Below are 19,201 nucleotides of genomic sequence, written 5' to 3'. Positions count from 1 at the left end.
AGGGATGCCTGTTGGCAGCCTGCAGCCTGGCCATCAAAGCTAGGGCTTGAAGGCACCACTCCCCAGTCCGGTCGTGCTTCAGGATCCTTATCTGGATGGAAGTGGATGGAAAATCCCCAATTTCAGGGTCCCATTCTCACTTATCGAGGGTTAGGACAGCGTGTGCTACTCACTAAGCCTGGAATTGTCCGCTCCTGTCAATTCAGTACAACCTGCACCAGTTAAAGTGAGAAGGGGTGGGGGCACCTGGGTGGCTCAGCCATTAAGCATCTGCCTTCGGCTTGGGTCATGATCCCAGGGTCCTGGGATCGAGCCCCGCATTGGGCTCCCTGCTTGGCAGGAAGCCTGCTTCTCCCTCTCACACTCGCCTTGTTGTGTTCCCTCTCTCGCTGTCTCTCTCTGTCAAATAAATAAATAAAATCTTTAAAATAAATAAATAAATAAAGTGAGAAGGGGTGACTCCCAGAGGCAGAGGTGCAGAAGCCAGGCACAAGGACGAGGATGCCGGGAGCACAGGAGACGGCCAGCAGCCCTGGGCCTCCCTGGGCTCTGTGCAGGGGAAATGACCATGGACGGGCCACAGGGCCATGAGTTATCAAGGAGCCTGGCAAGAGGATGGGCTTCGTCCTCCTCCTCACAGCATGCAGTCAGGCAGCGAGGGGCACGGGAGAAGGAGCCCAGGAGCTACAAGACTGGCGGAGATGAGGCAAGGCAGCCTTTGCAAGAGGGAGGCTGCGGCTGTGGGAGAAAGGGAGGCATCAGAAGGAAGCCGGGAACCTCTCCAAGGACACGTGCAATTCATTACCTTTCAACGCACGTGCACGGACAGACACAAAAGAAAGTTTTTTTTGCAGGATAAGATAAAGAGGAAGTCAATATTTCTACAAGAGCTGTTTTATTTGTTAATGGCACTAAAATTTTTGCTCTCCCCTAAATATCATTAGTGTTAAGGGTACTTTAAAGAAAGCACCGTAAGTGAATGCACTTTGACTTTGTATAATAAAGAATCTTGGTTTATCACTTTGTGAGCAAAAGCTTTGGTTCTAAGTTCAGTTTCTTTTTGACTGACTTAGCATTCACTGACATTCATAGTCCAGCAGAATAGCAAAAAATCATTCTGCTTTTTAATCCATCCACCAATGCAAAGGTTTATGGTACATGTGACAAATAAATGTCCATCTTACAAATTAAGCAGAAGGAGTATTATTGTATTTTTAACAAATAAGATGAAAACCTACTGAATTCTCTCTTTGTGAGATTTTCCTACCAGCCAGGAAACCCTGAGTATTGGTGAGAAAGAGCTGGTGTAGCTGACATACAGTATTCCTGTCCACACATGAGAGACATGACCAGCACCCCATTTTCAAGCGGCTCCCTCCGCAGTGGAGCTTGTTTCAAAAGGCATTTCCCTTCTTGTATGTCAAAATCCAACGTGGGACACTAAGGGACAGAATGTAGGAGCTGACATGTCAGAAATTACTTCCCGGGGTGCACCTACAGACAGGTACGTGGCACCCGAGAAGGGCTCGTGGGCTGGGGGCATGGTCTCTCCACAAGCAGAAAAAAACAAAACAGCATAACCTGACAAGACCCGGATTTGCTGACACAGATGACCAGTGGACTGCATGTGCAGTGACTGTCACCGTGACCCCCATGAAGCACTGCAAAGACTTTTTATCCAACCAACCAGGCCAGCACGGCCCTCCCAGTGCCTGGAATCAAGGACAGGCTCACTCAAAATGAACAGCCAGTCACACTCTGCCTGGGAAGTGATGTCCCTGTCTCCTCCTGGAGGTGACATCTGGCCGGAGGCAGATGGCCACTGCCAGCTCATACTTCAAATAGTAGGAAACTGCATTTCTTAATTTCCAGGACACTCACCACGAGCAGAGCTGCTGATGGTGCGGTAGGGTCCTCCAGAGAAAAGAACCAACAGGACACTTACAGACACAAGAAGATTCATTACCAGGACTTGGCTCACGAGATCATGGAGGCTGAGCAGTCCCACCCTCTGCTCTCTGTAATTGGGGTGCCCAGGAGAGTCAGTGGTGACTCCTGTCCAAGCCCAAAGGCCTGAGAACCAGGGGAACCCAGGGCAGAAGACCAATGTCCAGCTCAACTGTCCGCCAGGAGGGGCTGGAATCTTCTTTTGCCTTTTTGTTCTATTCAGGCCCTCAACCTGAACTTCTCTAGGTCCCGAAAAAGGGAACAAAATTATATTTATGGCATACGAGAATACTCAGCACCCAGAAACTAAAATTCGCAATGCCTAACATCTAACTAAAAATTAGCAGATACAGAGAAGCAGAAAAGTATAGCTCAGAATGAAGAGGGAAACAAATCAGTTGACATTGATCTACAGGGGTACAGTCGGTGGGCTGAGTTAGACGATTATTCAAAAAGCTGGAGGAAACATGGTAAGTAGAGAAAGAGGAGACTATGAAAGAGACCCAAATCTAAGTTCTAAAAATGAAAACTACAAAATCTGAGATGGGAAATGCACAGGCGGAATTAAGGAAAGACTGGGTACTGCAGCAGAAACGAGGATAAATGTGAGACGTGAAAACAGCAGTGAAAAGCATCAAACATGTAGGGCACTGAGAACAGGGAGCAGCAGAGCATGCACGGAGCATGACTGAGGTGCGGGACACCTTCCAGGAGCCCAATGCATGCACAGGCAGGGCCCCTGAAGAAGAGAGAGAGAGACAGAAATACATCAGAAGAAATAAGGGATGAAGTTTTCCCCAAATTTAACAGAAACTCTAAACCCGCAGATCCAAGATGCTCCACAAACCTCAAGCGAAAAATGACACCAGGGTACCTCACAATCAAGCCACTTAAAACCAGGGATAAAGGGAAAATCTTCAAAAGCCACCAGATGCAAAGAAACGTTACACACAGAAAGATGGTAGCCGACGAATTGCTGGAAGCAGTGCCAGACAGGAGACAGAGAACATCTTTGAAGCGTGAAAGGGCATAGGATCATCGAACTACAGTCCTATCCCCAGCACACGTGTCTTTCGATCAGGAAGGCAAAATAAAGACCTTTTCAGACACACAAGAGTTGAAAGAACGAACTGCCAACAGACCAAGAAATGTTACAGGCGGTCATTCAGGAAAAAGGCAGATACCAGATGGAAACCTGGATCTTCACCGAAGAATGAAAAGCACCAGAAATCACAACTATGTTGATATATAAAATATATATATATACTTCTCATATCTTCAAAACATAGTTAAGTGTTTATGATGGAAAAATATGTTTTGGAGTTTATAATAGATGTACAAATAAAATCTATGATGTCAATGCCAAAAACCTAGAGCGGGAGAAACCTGTATGCAGTTGCAAGGTAGAGTAACGTCAGCTGAAGACAGACAGTGATAAGCGCCTACCGAAATAATACACCTGGGGAGGCGCTAAGGTTCTGGAGTAGTAGGAGGACCTCTGCTCATCTCATCCCTCGAACACAGCTAGATAAATATCAAATCATTCTGAATACCCAAGAAATGGATCTGAAGACTGACAGAACAAACTGCACAACGACAGGGAGAGAAGAGGCCACATCGGGGAAGGTAGGAAGTGGGGAGATGTGGTTTGGTGGAGAAATGAACTGTGGGTGCTGCAGAGGGGAAGGAGCCCTGGTCACAGAGACAGGCGAGAGAGAAGGGCATGAAGGGTTATGAGCAAAGAGAACAACTCCCCAAAGCCACTGACTGGGAAAACAGGAGAGGCTGATTTTCGTGAGATTTTACAACCAGTGGGGTTCAAAGACTGGAATTCTAAGGTCCAGTGCGGAGCCTGGTGGGCACCGCAGGGCTCCTGTGGAGAAGGGGGGTGGAGAGCCCCAGGGCAGATGGCACAATTTGAGGATTCCCTGGGACCCACAGGGAGAGACGATTCCCCCTTCTTACAGCTCATCTGGGAGAGGTGGCATTGCCTCTCCAGGGACAAAAGAGACAACAGGTGCCATTTCTCTCCCCCGGCCCTCAGCATAAACCAACTTCAGTAAGCAGTACAGCAGCAACAGTGACAGCCCGAACCAAGCTCTGCAGGTGCTGCTTTTCTTGGGCAAGTGTGCCCGAGAACCAGAGCAGTCGTTCCCCCAGAAGATTATCACAAACCCCCTGCACGCACCACATCTACCAACCATGCAGTGCTGCAGAGCTTCAGCTCTGGTGGAAACAGGATCTAGTTTCTTTTAACAAGTAGAACAAAGCACACCTAGTTAAACTCACCACACACTGGACAAGGTCCAGACACTGCCCACTGCAGGCAAGGAGAGCCTCTGCAGATGACTGGCCTGAAGGACAGAGCAGCCAAAACACCACAGCACAGTGCATGCAGCACACACAGGAGACACAGGAGACACTTCCAGTGGCATGATATAGTCAACGTGCTCAATGGGAAAAATCTAAAGCCAAGAATACTCTATCCAGAAAGGCTGTCATTCAGAGTAGAAAGAGAGATAAAGAGTATCCCAGACAAACAAAAACAAAAGGAGTTCATGACCACTAAACCCACCGGGCAAGAAATATTAAAAGGGACTCTGAGTGGGAAAGAAAGACCAAAAGCAACAAAGACTCAAAAGGAACAGAGAAAAATCTCTGGAAACAAGACTTTACAGGTAATACAATGGCACTAAATTCATATCTATCAATAATTACTCTGTAAATGGACTAAATGCTCCAATTAAAAGACATGGGATATCAGAATGGATTAAAAAATAAGACCCATCAATATGCTGTCTACAAGAGATTCATTTGGGCCTAAAGACACCTGCAGATTGAAAATGAAGGGTTGGAGAACCAGTGGACATCAAAAGAAAGCTGGAGTAGCCATACTTGTATCAGACAAACTAGTCTTTATACCAAAGACTGTAACAAGAGATGAAGAAGGGCAATATATCATTACAAAGGGGCCTGTCCGTCATGAATATCTACAATTCTAAATACTTAGGCTCCCAACTTGGGAGCACCCAAATGTATAAATCAATTAATAACAAACATAAAAGAATTCAAAAATAGTAGGGGCCTTTAACATTCCACTCACAGCAATGGACAGATCATCTAAGCAGAAAATCAAAAAGGAAACAATGGCTTTGAACGACACCCCAGACCAGATGGCCTTAACAGATATATTCAGAACATTCCATCCTAAAGCAACAGAATACACATTCTTTTCGAGTATGCATGGGACATTCTCCAGAATAGATCACATCACAAATCAGGCCACGACAAGTACAAAAAGATTGAGATCATAGCATGAGTATTTTCCAACCACAATACTATGAAACTTGAAGTCAACCACAAGAAAAAAATTGGAAAGGCCGCAAATACATGGAGGTTAAAGAACACCCTACTGAAGAATGAATGGGGGGGGCATCTGAGCGACTCAGTCGGTTAAGTGTCTGCCTTCGGCTCAGGTCATGATCCAGTGTCCTGGGATCGAGCCCTGCATCAGGTTCCCTGCTCAGCAGGGAATGTGACTCTCCCTCTGCCCCTCCCCCCAGGCTTGTGCATACACATGCTCTCTCTCTCTCTCAAATAAATAAAATCTTTTTTAAAAAAGAATGAATGGATTACCCAGGAAATTAAAGAACAAATTGAAAATATATGGAAACAAATGGAAATGAAAACACAACAGTCCAAGATCTTGGGGATGCAGCAGAGGTGGTCCCAAAGAGGGAAGTATATTGCAATACAGGCCAATCTCAAGAAGCAAGAAAAACCTCAAATACACAACCTAACCTTACACGTAAAGGAGCTGGACAAGGAACAGCAAATAAAGCCTGACACCAGCAGAAGGGAGATAATAAAGATTAGAGCAGAAATAAATGATATAGACACAAACAACCAAAATAAAAAACCAGTAGAACAGATCAATGAAACCAGGAGCTGGTTCTTTGAAAGAATTAATAAAATTGATAAACTCCTAGCCAAACTTATCAAAAAGAAAAGAGAAAAGACCCAAATAAATAAAATCACAAATAAGAGAGGAGAAATAACCAACACCACAGAAATACAACGAATTATAAGAGACTATTATGAAAAATTATATGCCAATAAATTGGGCAACCTGGAAGAAATGGATAAATTCCTAGAGACATATAGCCTACCAAAATTCATACAGGAAGAAATAGAAAACTTGAACAGACTGATAACCAGCAAAGAAATTGAATCAGTAATCAAAAATCTCCCAACAAATAAAAGTCCATGGCCAGATGACTTCTCAGGGGAATTCCACCAAACATTTAAAGGAGAGTTAATACCTATTCTTCTCAAACTGTTCCAAAAAATAGAAATGGAAGGAAAACTTCCAAACTCGTCCTATGAACCCAGCATTACCTTGAGTCCAAAACCAAAGACCCTACTAAAAAGAACTATAGGCCAATGCCCCTGACAAATGTAGATGCAAAAATTCTCAAGAAGATACTAGCAAATCCAATCCAACAGTACATTAAAAGAATCATTGACCACAATCAAGTAGGATTTATTCCTGGATTGCAAGGGTCATTCGATATTCACAAATCAATCCACGTGATACACCACATTAATAAAAGTAATGACAAGAACCATATTGTCCTCTCAATAGACTCAGAAAAAGCATTTGAGAAAATACAGCATCCTTTCTTGATAAAATCTCTCAATAAAGTAGAGCTAGAGGGAATATACCTCAACATCATAATTAAAAACCCACAGCTACTATCATCCTCAATGGGGAAAACCTGAGAGCTTTTCCTCTATGGTAAGGAACAAGACGGTATGTCCACTCTCACTGTTCTTATTCAACACAGTACTGGAAGTCCAAGTTTCAGCAATCAGACAACAAAAAGAAATAAAATCAGCAAGGAAGAAGTCAAACTTCCACTATTTGCACAGAACATGATACTCTATGTAGAAAACCCAAAAGACTCCACCAAAAAATTGCTAGAACTGATACACAAATTCAGTAAAGTCTCAGGAAACAAAATTAACATACAGAAATCTCTTGTAGTTTTATACAGTAATAATGAAGCAGCAGAAAGAGAAATCAAGGAATTGATCCCATTTACAACCGCACCAAAAACCATACTATACCTAGGAATAAACCTAACATGTTGAGGTAAAAGATCTGTACTTTGCAAGCCATAGAACACTTACAAAAGAAACTGAAGAGGACACAAAGAAAGGGAAAAACATTCCATGCTCATACACAGGAAGAACAAATATGGTTAAAATGTCTATACTACCCAAAGCAATCTATACATGTAATACAATCCCTATCAAAAATACCACCAGCATTTTTCACAGACCTAGAACAAACAATCCTAAAATTTGTATGGAACCACAAAAGACCCTAAATAGCCAAAGCAAACTTGAAAAAGAGAAACAAAGCAGGGGGCATCACAGTGCTGGACTTCAAGCTATATTACAAAGCTATAATCATCAAGACAATATGGTACTGGCACAAAAACAGACACATAGATCAATGGAACAGACTAGAAAACCCAGAAATGGCCCCTCAACTCTATGGTCAACTAATCTTCAACAAAGCAAGAAAGAATATCCAATGGAAAAAAGACAGTCTCTTCGACAAATGGTGTTGGAAAAATTGGACAGCCACATGCAAAAGAATGACACTGGAGCACTTTCTTACACCATACACAAAGACAAATTCAAAATGGATGAAAGACTTAAATGTGAGGCAGGAATCCATCAAAATCCTAGAGGAGAACACAGGCAGCAACCTCTTCGACCACAGCCACAGCAACTTCATGCTAGACATGTCTCCAAAGGCAAGAGAAACAAAGGCAAAAATAAAGTATTGGGACTTCATCAAGATAAAAACCTTCTGCACAGCAAAGGAAACAATCAACAAAAGTAAAAGGCAGCCTACAACATGGGAGAAGATATTTGCAAATGATGTATCTGATAAATGGCTTACCTGATAGTATCCAAAATCTATAAAGAACTTATCAAACTCAATACCCAAAAAACAAATAATCCAGTTAAGAAATAGGCAGAAGACATGAACAGACATTTTTCTAAAGAAGACATACAGATGGCTAATAGACACATGAAAAGATGCTCAACATCACTTATCATCAGGGAAATACAGATCAAAACTATGATGACATACCACCTCCCGCTGTCAGAATGGCTAAAATTAACAATGCAGGAAAGAATAGATGTTGGCGAGGATGCAGAGAAAGAGGAATCCTCTTGCACTGCTGGTAGGAATGAAAACTGGTACACCCACAGTGGAAAACAGTATGGAGGTTCCTCAAAAACTTAAAATAGAACAATTGCACTACAAAGTATTTACCCAAAAGATAGAAAAATATTGATTTGAAGGGATGCATGCATTCCAATGTTTATAGCAGCATTATCAACAACAGCCAAACTGTAGAGAGAGCCCAGATGTCCACTGACAGATGAATGAATAAAGAAGATGTGGTATATGTATTTGTACACACACACACACACACACACACACAAAATGGAATATTACTCAGCCATCAAAAAGAATGAAATCTTACCATTTGTAATGACATGGATGGAGCTAGAGGGTATTATGCTAAGTGAAGTAAGTCCATCAGAGAAAGACAAATACCATATGATTTCATTCATATGTGAAATTTAAGAAACAAAACAGATGAACATAGGAGGAAAGAAGAGAGAGAGGCAAACCAAGAATAGACTCTTAACTATAGAGAAAAAACTGATGGTTGCTGGAGGGGAGGTGGGGGGCAATGGGTATTAAGGTGGGCATCTGCTGTGATGAGCATGGGGTGTTACGTGTAAGTGATGAATCACTAAATTCTACTCTTGAAATAGTAATGTTACACTACACATTAACTAACTGGAATTTAAATAAAAACTTAAAGTTTCTATTTCAATAGAAACTAAAAAAAAAATAATACAACAAAGAATTGCAGCTAATAAAAAGAAGAAGGGGGGAGAGTGAGAGAGATAAATGAATTAACAATAATTATTATCTTTAATAAATAATCAATAATAATTATTAATGGAATAATAAAGATTATTTTATATTTAAATAGAATAATAAAAATATTTAATTAACCCAAAACAAGCAGAAAAAGAGGGAAAAAATTCACAAAGAATAGATGGACAGTTGGGACAAATAGGAAACAACAAGATAAAAGATTAAAATCCAACTGCATCAATAATCGCATTAACTGTAAATGGTCTCAATAGCTCAATTAAAAAGGCAGAGATTTATAAACTGGATAAGAAGGCAAGGTCCAATTTTATGTTGCTTATAAGAAATAATGATGTACTGTATGGTGACTAACATTAATAAAAAAGAAATCCACTTTAAGTAAAAAGACATCAATACATTAAACATAAAATGATGGAAAAAATATATAATGGGAGCTGGATTACCTATATAACAGCACACAAAGTAGTCTGCAGAGCCAGGCACATAACCTCGGAAAGCAGCTCTTTCCATAGTGATAAGGGGGATAAAAGTTTCAACTTACTAAGAGGACATAACCCTAAACATTTATTATGCATCTAGTAACAGATCACCAAAATATATGAAGCAAAACTGATAAAACTGCACAAAATTCTGTCCACAGGCACAGTGGGAGATTTCAACATCATTCTCTCAAAAATTGGTAGACTATCTGGGCAGAAAGTCTGTAAGGGCATAGGAGACCAATGAACAGTCTCAGCCAGCTTGACCTCATTGACATTCAAAAAACACACCATCCAACAGTGACAGAATGGATCATGGACGATAATAACCCATTCTCGAGGCATTTAAAAGGATTCAAGGCATACAGGGCATAATCTCCGACCACAGTAAAACTAAGCAGAAGTCAGTAACAAAGATCTGTGAGAAATCTTCAACAAAAGAATGTATGTCTTCATAAATTTTGGTCCAAAGAAGAACTTAAAAAAAAAAACAAAAAACAGAAAGTTCTTTGAACCAAAGGAAAACGAAATGACATATAACGTCAAAATTTGTGGGATTAAGGCAGCACTTGGAGGAAAATGGATAACAAAACCCTTGAATCAGAGAAGATACAAATCATCCTGAGAAACTAGAAAATAAGAGTCAATTAAACCCAAAGTCGTCAGAAGAAAATAAAGATCAGAGTGGAATCTAGTGAAATGGGAAACTCTAAAATAACAGAAAAATCAGGAAAATCAAAAGCTGTTTCTTGAGAAGATCAATAAAATGTATAAACTTTTAGTCACAATGATAAAAAAAAAAGAGTCTACACAATTCTATATCAGGAGGAGAGAGGGGACGTCACCACAAATCCTATAAATGGTAAAGGGGTAAGAAGGGAATGGTATAAACAATTACGTGACAATAGAATGAACGACATTTAGGGAATGACGTAAATTTCCAAAGATACCTCAAAAAGAAATGGAAAACCTGATAACCCTTTATCTTTGGGAAAAGTGATTTTAGTTAAAACCTTCCCACCCTAAATACATACATACAAATCCAAGCCCGAGGGCTTCACTTCCCCAAACATCTGAGGAAGAAATGGTACCGATTCTACAAACCCTTCCAAAAACCTGAAAAGGAAGGAACACGTCCCCACTCTTGAGGCCTGCTTCACTCTACAGAACGACAACATTCATGAGCTGGGATGCAAATATTCTTACCAAATATTGGCAAAGTGAATCCAACAATACATAGAACCGTTCCTACGTCACAAGCAAGCCCACGCTGGGCCACCTTCCCTGAGTGCCACCAATATGGCGCCCGCACCGATGGGAATCACCCTCCTGAGTCAAGCATTCACTGGTAGAAATCAGTTGCTCGGGGCGCCTGGGTGGCACAGCGGTTAGGCGTCTGCCTTCGGCTCAGGGCGTGATCCTGGCGTTCTGGGATCGAGCCCCACATCAGGCTCTTCCGCTATGAGCCTGCTTCTTCCTCTCCCACTCCCCCTGCTTGTGTTCCCTCTCTCACTGGCTGTGTCTATCTCTGTTAAATAAAAAAATAAAATCTTAAAAAAAAAAAAAAAGAAATCAGTTGCTCTACTATCATCAGAACTACAATCGGCATCGTGATTATCTGGAGAGTCCAAAGAAAACACGGCTCTGGAACAAAAGCATTGTGATGGCCACAGATGAAGAGGCAAGCTCGAGTATGCAGGTTTATGTGACCAGCCCAGGGCCAGTAAATAATTAACCCTCCGCCTCTGGCCTGGCCATTGCACAACAGTGTGAGACACTGTGATGTCTGCAGGACAGGCTTACATACCCGGAGGGCAAATAGGCAAAGTCTAGAAATATCCTTGTTTTGCTGGGTTTACGGGAAAGTGAGGTGGCATTTCTCGTTACACATACTTGGAAAAACATGACAGTGTGTTGTGTTCCCAGTGACACGTGAAGGGTCTCTCTGGCACGGAAGTCTCTGGAAAGTTCACTTGGAGCTGGGAGCTGGGTGTGGCACGGGGTGCTGGTGGTGGAGAACCCCAGGGCAGGGTCAACCCCCAGGCTTACCAACAGTTCAAGGGACACCAATGCCAAGAGAAGCGCTTGCCAGCCCAGATGAGAGCGAACACCTCCTCGGCCTCCATCTGTGAGGGCAGCCGCAGAGCAGGTGTCTGGTGAACAGGTCGGAGGCCCAGATTTGCACACCCCCAGGCCGGTCCGGTTCCCCTGAGTCTGTTCTTCTCAAGCTCTCAGTAGCTATTCACAACTCAAAGATCTGAAACCAGAGGGGGCAGCCGACCACCTCTGGGGACCAGCCAGCCCAGTCAGCCTGGACAGGCAGCCGGAGCCAGACAAGACCAGGTCCCTTGGCACAGCCCACAAAAAAGGCTGTTCTCTGTTACCTGGTGAGGCTTTGGCAAACGGCTATGGTCAGGCCTCCTTCTGGGAGCTCATGTATGTGGCTGTCGGCTCTGGCGTCCGCTCAGACCCGAGATCTCCCGGAGGACCCTGCCAACAGGCCCCCATGCCACCTGCTTCAGCGGGTTTTGGCCAGCGTGGAGTGTCTGCAGGAGCAGGGAGAGCACGGCTGGGTCCCTTCCCGCATGGTCACTGAGGGCTGGCTGTGTCCCGTGGCTGACGGCCATGAGTCTTGTCTGGTGGCCTGCCTGGGGTGGAGACCCTGCGCTGTGATACCCCAGGCACCACGCCAGCCCAGGGTTGCCTGATACCTACCAGGGACTTCAGCTCCCCTGACCTTACCTGACAGGGGCTGTGGTCGGGCCCTCATGCGGGATGACAGTGGCAGCCCAAGTCCCTCGAGGGGCGGAGCCAGCATCAGGGGTGTTCCCCAGTCTGCAGGGGAACTCGGGGCCTGTACTACCCACACAGCCCAGCCCACGTGTCCCAGCCCCATGGACAGGAGGCCAAGGGGCTCAGCATTTCAGGGGCTTCTGTCTGCCCCCCCAGAATCCAGAATCCAGGTGTGCAGTGAAGACGGCGCCGGGCGGCAGGCCCCTCAGAAGCAGGGGTCTCCTGGCACACAGGGGGAGTGGGGACTGCCCGGAGCAGACAATAACTTAGCACACGGGATGGAGAAGGACCGAAACAGGCACTTCCACAGGGACAGAAAGGAGACTAGCGGTTGCTTGGGGTTGGGATGGCCAAAGTAGAGAGTGACCACTAATGGGTACAGGGTTCTTTCTGGGGACGTGCGAATGTTCTAACACTGACCGTGGGGACGGTTGCCCAACTCAGTAAATAACTGAAAACCACGGAAGCGCATGCTTTACAGGAGTGAGATGTGCAGCGGTTATGTAAAAAAGAATAATTAAGCCATGTTTTTCCCCAGCATGCGTATGTGTGTACGCATACGCACGCACAGATACACATATGTACCTGGAACATACGTGTGCACACGCACACACGTGTCTTCCCTCTTTTGTTTACCCAAAGTAACAGAATCATCCTTTGTGATCTTGACTATGCGACCCACCCTGATGTCCTCAGCCGGAATCTGTCTTTTCCAGGCTAATGAAACCAGAAAGTATCAGATTCGCCACGGCAGGCGGCGCAGCCCCGGCGGTGAGCAAGGCGGGGTCCCAAGGCCGCTCAGCCTCACCGAGCACCTGCCCTGCACCAGGCCTGCCACCAGGCCTGTCCGGGTAGGAAACTATGGTTACCGTGTCCCCCGCCCTCACCCGAGATGGAACCTTTTATGAGCCACAGGGCTTCGAACATCCTTTCTGGGGGTCTGCTGGTCTCTGGAGGGATTAGCATTTGAAAGCCTGGCACGAATGAAGCAGATGGCCTTCCTCAGCGTGGGCGACCTCACCCCCCAATCCTCTGGGCGTCACCTGTCTGGGGTCGGACTACAGCTATCCCTGTGCCCCGGCCTATGGCAGGGCCCCTGGCTGCCCACGGGGCCCCCAGGATGAGGAGGCTCCCACCTGCCCTAGACACCCCTCGGACCCCTGGTCATCCTGGCTCAGCTGTGTCTCAGCCACCTGGGCCCAGAGCCCCCACATCCGTGCCCCATTCCCCACCTGCGGGCCCCACCCCCTGGACAGGGCTGCCGTGAGAACAGACACAATTAAATGCCGTGGACACTAAAGAGCTGCTTCTTAATACATCAGAATAAGAAAACTCTTGAGGGCTGACACTCACGGGTCTGATGGGGAAGGCAAGCGGAAGCAACCTGACCAGGGGCAAGAAGTTTGCACGTTGCACAGACAGAGTTTGAACTTGGCCCAGAAAGCCGGACAGCCTCCCCGTCCAAAGGCTGAGGACACAGCAGGAGACAAGGGGGTTCCAGAGACCCCAGCCCCACATCCTGGTCCGGGCCCAGAAGTGCACCTGTGTGCCGGTCGCTTGGCAGTGCAAGCCCCTGGTGGTCATCACCTCCCTCCCAGGGGCTCGGGGCCCAGGGGCCGCTCCCACGTCTGCACTCCTCAGCCCCCTTCAGGCCTCTTGTGCTGGAATTTGCCAGTGTGCTTGGCAATAATGGAGGTTGCTGCCCGCCCCCACCCGCAGACCTACTAAATCTGGGGTGGATGGTGCAGGAGTCAGCATTTTCTGGAGTTTCCCACAGCCCTGATGAGATCTGCTGTCACGTGCAGCCCAGCGAAGGCTGAGCCAGTCTGCACCGCAGTCCCACCACCGGAATGCCTTTGGGGATGGGGAACTCACTGCTCAAAACACTGCCAAACTCTTGCGCCCGTCAGGCAGGTCTCATCAGTTGGTCCCCACGTCCTGGGCTCCCCAGCGCTGCCTTCTCTTGGCCCCTGTCCTACTCCTCGGCCCCAGCACTGCCTCTTCTACCCACACACCAGCTGGTGTCCAGACAGGAGCCCCTGACTCCCCTCCCAAGGGGCTTCCTTGCCACACCCCACTCTCCACGGAGCAGAGAAAGCGCATCTTGCCTGTGCTGCCCAGAGATAGTCCAGCCGCAGCTTGATGTCCACCTGCCGGGCGTGCAGGGCCAGCGTGCACGAGAACAGCAGGATGGCCACGATCGGCTCGAAGCTGCGCCCGGACACCGCGCCGCCCCTGGGGGGGACGAGGAAGAAAACCTCGTCGGCACGGAGAACCCCAGCCCCAGCCCCACGTGCCCCTGGGCACGACACTCAGTGGCACCTGCTACAGACCCAGGCTAAAGCCACTCTCGCCAGGAAACCCAGGGCCTTGCTGGAACTGGGGCCCAAATGGACCCGTGGAGAAGCCCCAGAACCAGTGTGTTTCCCGAGCAGGCGCACGTGTCACCGCCCAGCTGTGTCCTGGTGGGAGCAGCGCACCTACCCTGAGGCCCTGGTGTACCCGCTGAGCTCCAGGACCAGGATGTAGGATGCCGAGAGCACGAAGAGCAGGATCATTTTGGGCAGGGAGGACACCCGCAGGAAGATGGCCAGCGGCAGGGTGCCCACAAGGCCGCAGAGCAGTGCGTGGGGCGCAGACTCGCAGGGTGCGGCGGGCAGCACGGCATTCCGGCCACCAGGTGTCAGGACCACCAGGGACCCGTTGGGGCTGGAGCTCCAGGCCCAGGGCAGGCAGCCCACCTGAAGGGGACGGAGGGGCAGGGAGCATGGGAGACGCCCGCCCAGGACCAGCCCCACCTCCACCCCCAGCCCGCTACTGCCTCTGGCTCCCGAGACATGGCCCCAGGTGACCCGCGCCCCAAGTGACCCACACCCCCAGATGACCCATACCCCCAGGTGTCGCCAGAAGGCCTCGGACCCTCCTCCTGCTCTGCCTTCCAGCAGGGAGGGCGGACCAGGGTCGGGGGGCCATCTTCCCCAGACTGCCAGCCTCCTCTGGGTGCTCCTGCACCCATCCTATTGTTACTGCAGCACCCCCCCTCCGGTACTCGCACCCATCCTATTGTTACTGCAGCACCCCCCCGGTACTCGCACCCATCCTATTGTTACTGCAGCACACCACCCCCCGGTACTCCCGCCCCAGCCCCAGTCTGTCCTGCTTCTCTGCCCCAGATTCTATCATCTACACACTGTGAAGGGGCTGGGTGTCCCTCCACCAGGAGACAGCATCCCCCTCGACCCCCGTCCACACCTCACTCCACTCTCCACGCCAGACCCTGCTGCCTCTTGAGACGCTCACCACACATCCTTGGGCCACCGAGTAGATGAGGACCACTATGAAAATACACAAGACGGTGCGGATCTGGATCGTCAGGCATCCTGGAAAACACTGAACAATACAATATATTACTGTAAAAACAGGCACTCATTAGGGAATTGGTTCACGTGCACAGACATGGTCACAGTGCAGACTGTGCAGAGAGCCCGGGGAGCGGCTGGGGCCCCACCCATGGTTCCCCCTCCACACAAACTCCTTGGCTGAGCTCATGCTTCACCTCCCAGGTCAACAAACTGCCCTAATCAAAAGAAACCAAAGCTAATGTCTTTAAATTAAAAAGAACCACACCTACCACCATGTACCCCACACCATGACTCTGGCGCTGATGAACTGAATCAATTAATGTGACGTTTTTGTTATATGAAATCCTTCTATCTCAGAAACCACAAGAATTTACCTGTATTTTGTCTTCTTTTATATGCTTCAAGTAAGTTTTATCATTTTCTTCACAAAGGTTTTGCATCATTTTTGTTATTAGAAATTGCACTGGGTGTATTTATACGCAATTAATGAATCATGGAACTTTACATCAAAAACCAGGGATCTACTGTATGGTGACTAACATAATATAAATATTATTATAAAAAAAAGAACCAAAAAAATAAAAATAAAAATAAAAAAATAAAAAATAAAAAAAATAAAACCAACAAAAAAAAAAGAAAGAAAGAAATTCTATTTTACATCTACTTAAGTACATTTTGCAATATTCAACATGTGACTTCAAGGATAAAAGGGCCAAGTTCTTTGTAGATTCGCTCTCGTGAAATTGGAAATCAAAAGTAAAGTGAAGACTGCGGGGACCCTGCACAGGATGGTCACGAGACCCCCAGCCAGCCAGGGTGCCCGGGCCGCCGTGGGGCTACCCACCATCCCCCACCCCTACCCCCCGGGAAGTGAGGACCCTCACTGTCCTGGTCTGCAGGCAAGCAAATGCGGCCCGGCCAGCCAGCCTCCCTCATTCTATGGAGCTCACACAGCCACAGCTGCGGATCTGGGTCCCGTCTGGGATTCCGGAGCCCCAACACTGCTGCGTTGTGCAGACACGCTGGGCCCCCCAGATCTCATGGCGAAAAGCTGTCTGCGACAGCGCCAACCCCAACTGCTTTATGGAACCAGTGCCTGCCACCTCCCTCCCCATCTACTCTCGTGTCAGCCCTGGGACAAGGCTGAGGATGCAGCCATGGGATTCTGGCCCCCGGCCGACCCAGCACTCGCAGCTCACGCATTCACTCAGCAAACACTGGAGGGATCATCCTGGCGGTGGATGTCAGGAGCCCCTGGGGCCCTGGGAGAGGCAGGAACAGCACAGAGGTGCCTCGTGGAGGTGATGAGTGGGGGCCTGCTGACTGAGGCTCAGCAAGACCTCCCCGGGGTGCACAGGGGCTGAAGTGGAAGGCGGCCTGGAGCTGGGTCCGCGGTGCGGGGGCGGGGGGCAGCTAGGCAGGGCTCGGGGGCACCAAATCGCGGCAGCCTGCCGGGGTGAACGCGCCGTTCTCATTTGTGTGGCAAATGGCCAAATGGCAGCGGGTTCCTACAGGTTCCATACAAGCTGCCCACGTGGGATCTCTGGGTCTGGTCCCTCCGTTTGAGCTCTACACACAGCACACACTAACTGCTCACGCGATGCTTTATTTATGGGCGGGAATTTAGCAAGTCCCGGCTTCATTCATTGGGGACTCACAGCTTTGTTTCCTGCCAGCCGTACGCCAGCGCTGCACGCCATTCCGTGGAAATAAGAGAGCCAACCAGCCGCCAGCAGCTGGACTCAGGAGCTTACTTTCTTGGGCACCATCTGACCTCCCGTTACACCGTCCACACTGTAGGCGGCCGCAAGTACGCCCCCCCCCGCCCGCCCCGGGCAACTGACTCCTTCCCCCTCCTACCACAGCGCAAGCGTCATCCAGGATCTGATCCTTTCCTCAAACTCAGGCTTTGGGGCCGCTGACCCCAGCCGAACCACAGGACGCGGCAGACGGCCTCGCCAGGCTAGGAGGGCATGCTGGGAGCCGTGACGTGGGCCAGCGGGAATCAAGGGATGCTGTGGCTTTGCGTGACCTCGTCAACCTTCTCCTGGACCCTGCTTCCGTGCGGCCGAACCCTGGCTGACTGTGTGCTTGGAGCCAGGACCCCCGCTGCGTGAGCTTGGGGACGTGGGTTGTCGCCAGCTCACACTCACAGGACCCCACTGGTTCCTGCTCACCCCACTAGACAGTCATCTCCGCCCCCCACCAGCGCACCCTGGCAACTTCCAGTCCCATCAGAGGCAAGACCACAGTGAACACAGACTAACTCGTGAGCGCACAGGTGGGTGGGGCCCCCGGAGTGGCCGGCTGCCCTGATACGTGAACCACAGCTCAGCCTCTGGATGGGGTTCAGAGCAAAGCCTGTTCATTCTCTGGAGACACTTGTCCTGCTCCTGGGCCTTGGTCATGGGCCAGCAAGGTGCCAGGGGATCTGAGCCACCTCCCGAGCCGGGTGTTATGTGACCCTCCAATGCTGTAAGGTGGGTGTGCACGGACAGCAACCCCCCGTCATCGAGTGGGAGAGGCACATACGTGACCAGGCCCAGGCAGGCCCTAGGGGCACACGCACATTACACCAAGGAGAGGCCCAGATGCCACAGTCCCACTCCTGCTACACCTGTGATCGTTCACGATCAGGTGACGGCAGAAGAGAAGACTCCACTAGCTTCCGGCAGGTTCCACACAACCAGAAGCGCCATCCAGAGTGGGCAGCTGCAGCCACAACGGCCCTCTCTGGCTCGTCCCTGAAGGACGGTGACAGTAAATCGTGCCAGTGGGCAGAACATCAGACCATGCACCTGCTGTGTGCTCTGCTTGGAAGGAGAAGGGGCCAGATGTGCCGTCATTCGCTGACTCTTGGGCTCTGGCCTGCAGTCCCGCTGGATGGCCAAGGACTCGAAAGGAGCAGGACAGTGACAAGGAAGTCACCCTGGGGCACACGTCTGTGAAGAGACTGGTCTGAGGGGGAACACCAGTGTCCCATGAGAGTGCCACCAATGGGGGACCTCAGCAGACAAGGAGTATAATAATCAGGGTGCGGGGACGTCCCGTTCTGTGGACACCAGTCAGCCCCTCTCCCCAGCCACCCCCACCACCTCCCCATGGACTCGTGGACAAGCGTCACGCTCAGCTACACGAATGCCCACTCACCAAGGCCAACCTGACTAAAGTCACCGACGCTGCATGCCCAATTCCAGCATAGACCAACAGGGAGCCCCCAACACGGCGCCCTTCTCCTAATGAGACACATGGGAAAGGGATTCTGGGAATGAGCGTCCATCCGGGCCCAGGTGACAAAGCACAAAGCCACGCAGTTCCTTCGCTGGCCGGTCATACTGCTGACCTCACCCCATGGCTCCACAGCAGCAGGATTCTCTAGCCTCCCTCCATTCCCCCCAGGGAACATAGCAGGTGCATGCTGCTGTACCCCACTGGCCTTACCGTGACCCCACCCTCCCGAAGCACATGGCTCACTGATGGAGAAACGTCCTTCTGATGTTTGGTCCCAGCTGAATGCCCGCTCTTGCAGAGCCGGGGTCACGTCCTCCTAGTCACACTGGCAAGGTCCTGGCCTCGCAGTGCACCGCGAAAATGTGGAGAACACCATGCCAACCGAAACAGTG

General features: G+C 48.9%; 1 protein-coding gene across 1 annotated transcript in view; it reads right to left on the bottom strand.

The window, feature by feature from the left end:
- Positions 1–19,201, bottom strand: part of ADCY1 (adenylate cyclase 1) — a 108,622-nt gene that overhangs the window by 14,613 nt on the left and 74,808 nt on the right. The window contains exons 12-14 of the mRNA XM_011229861.3: positions 15,517–15,606; positions 14,701–14,957; positions 14,325–14,451 (exon numbers count right to left, since the gene is read on the bottom strand). Coding sequence (XP_011228163.1) covers positions 14,325–14,451; positions 14,701–14,957; positions 15,517–15,606 — 474 coding nt within the window. The remainder of the gene's footprint in view (positions 1–14,324; positions 14,452–14,700; positions 14,958–15,516; positions 15,607–19,201) is intronic.

Source organism: Ailuropoda melanoleuca, chromosome 1 (genome assembly GCF_002007445.2).
Source record: "Ailuropoda melanoleuca isolate Jingjing chromosome 1, ASM200744v2, whole genome shotgun sequence".
NCBI classification, from domain to species: domain Eukaryota; kingdom Metazoa; phylum Chordata; class Mammalia; order Carnivora; family Ursidae; genus Ailuropoda; species Ailuropoda melanoleuca.
Note: the sequence above shows the minus strand (reverse complement) of the source record. Positions and strands in the feature narration are given on the sequence as shown.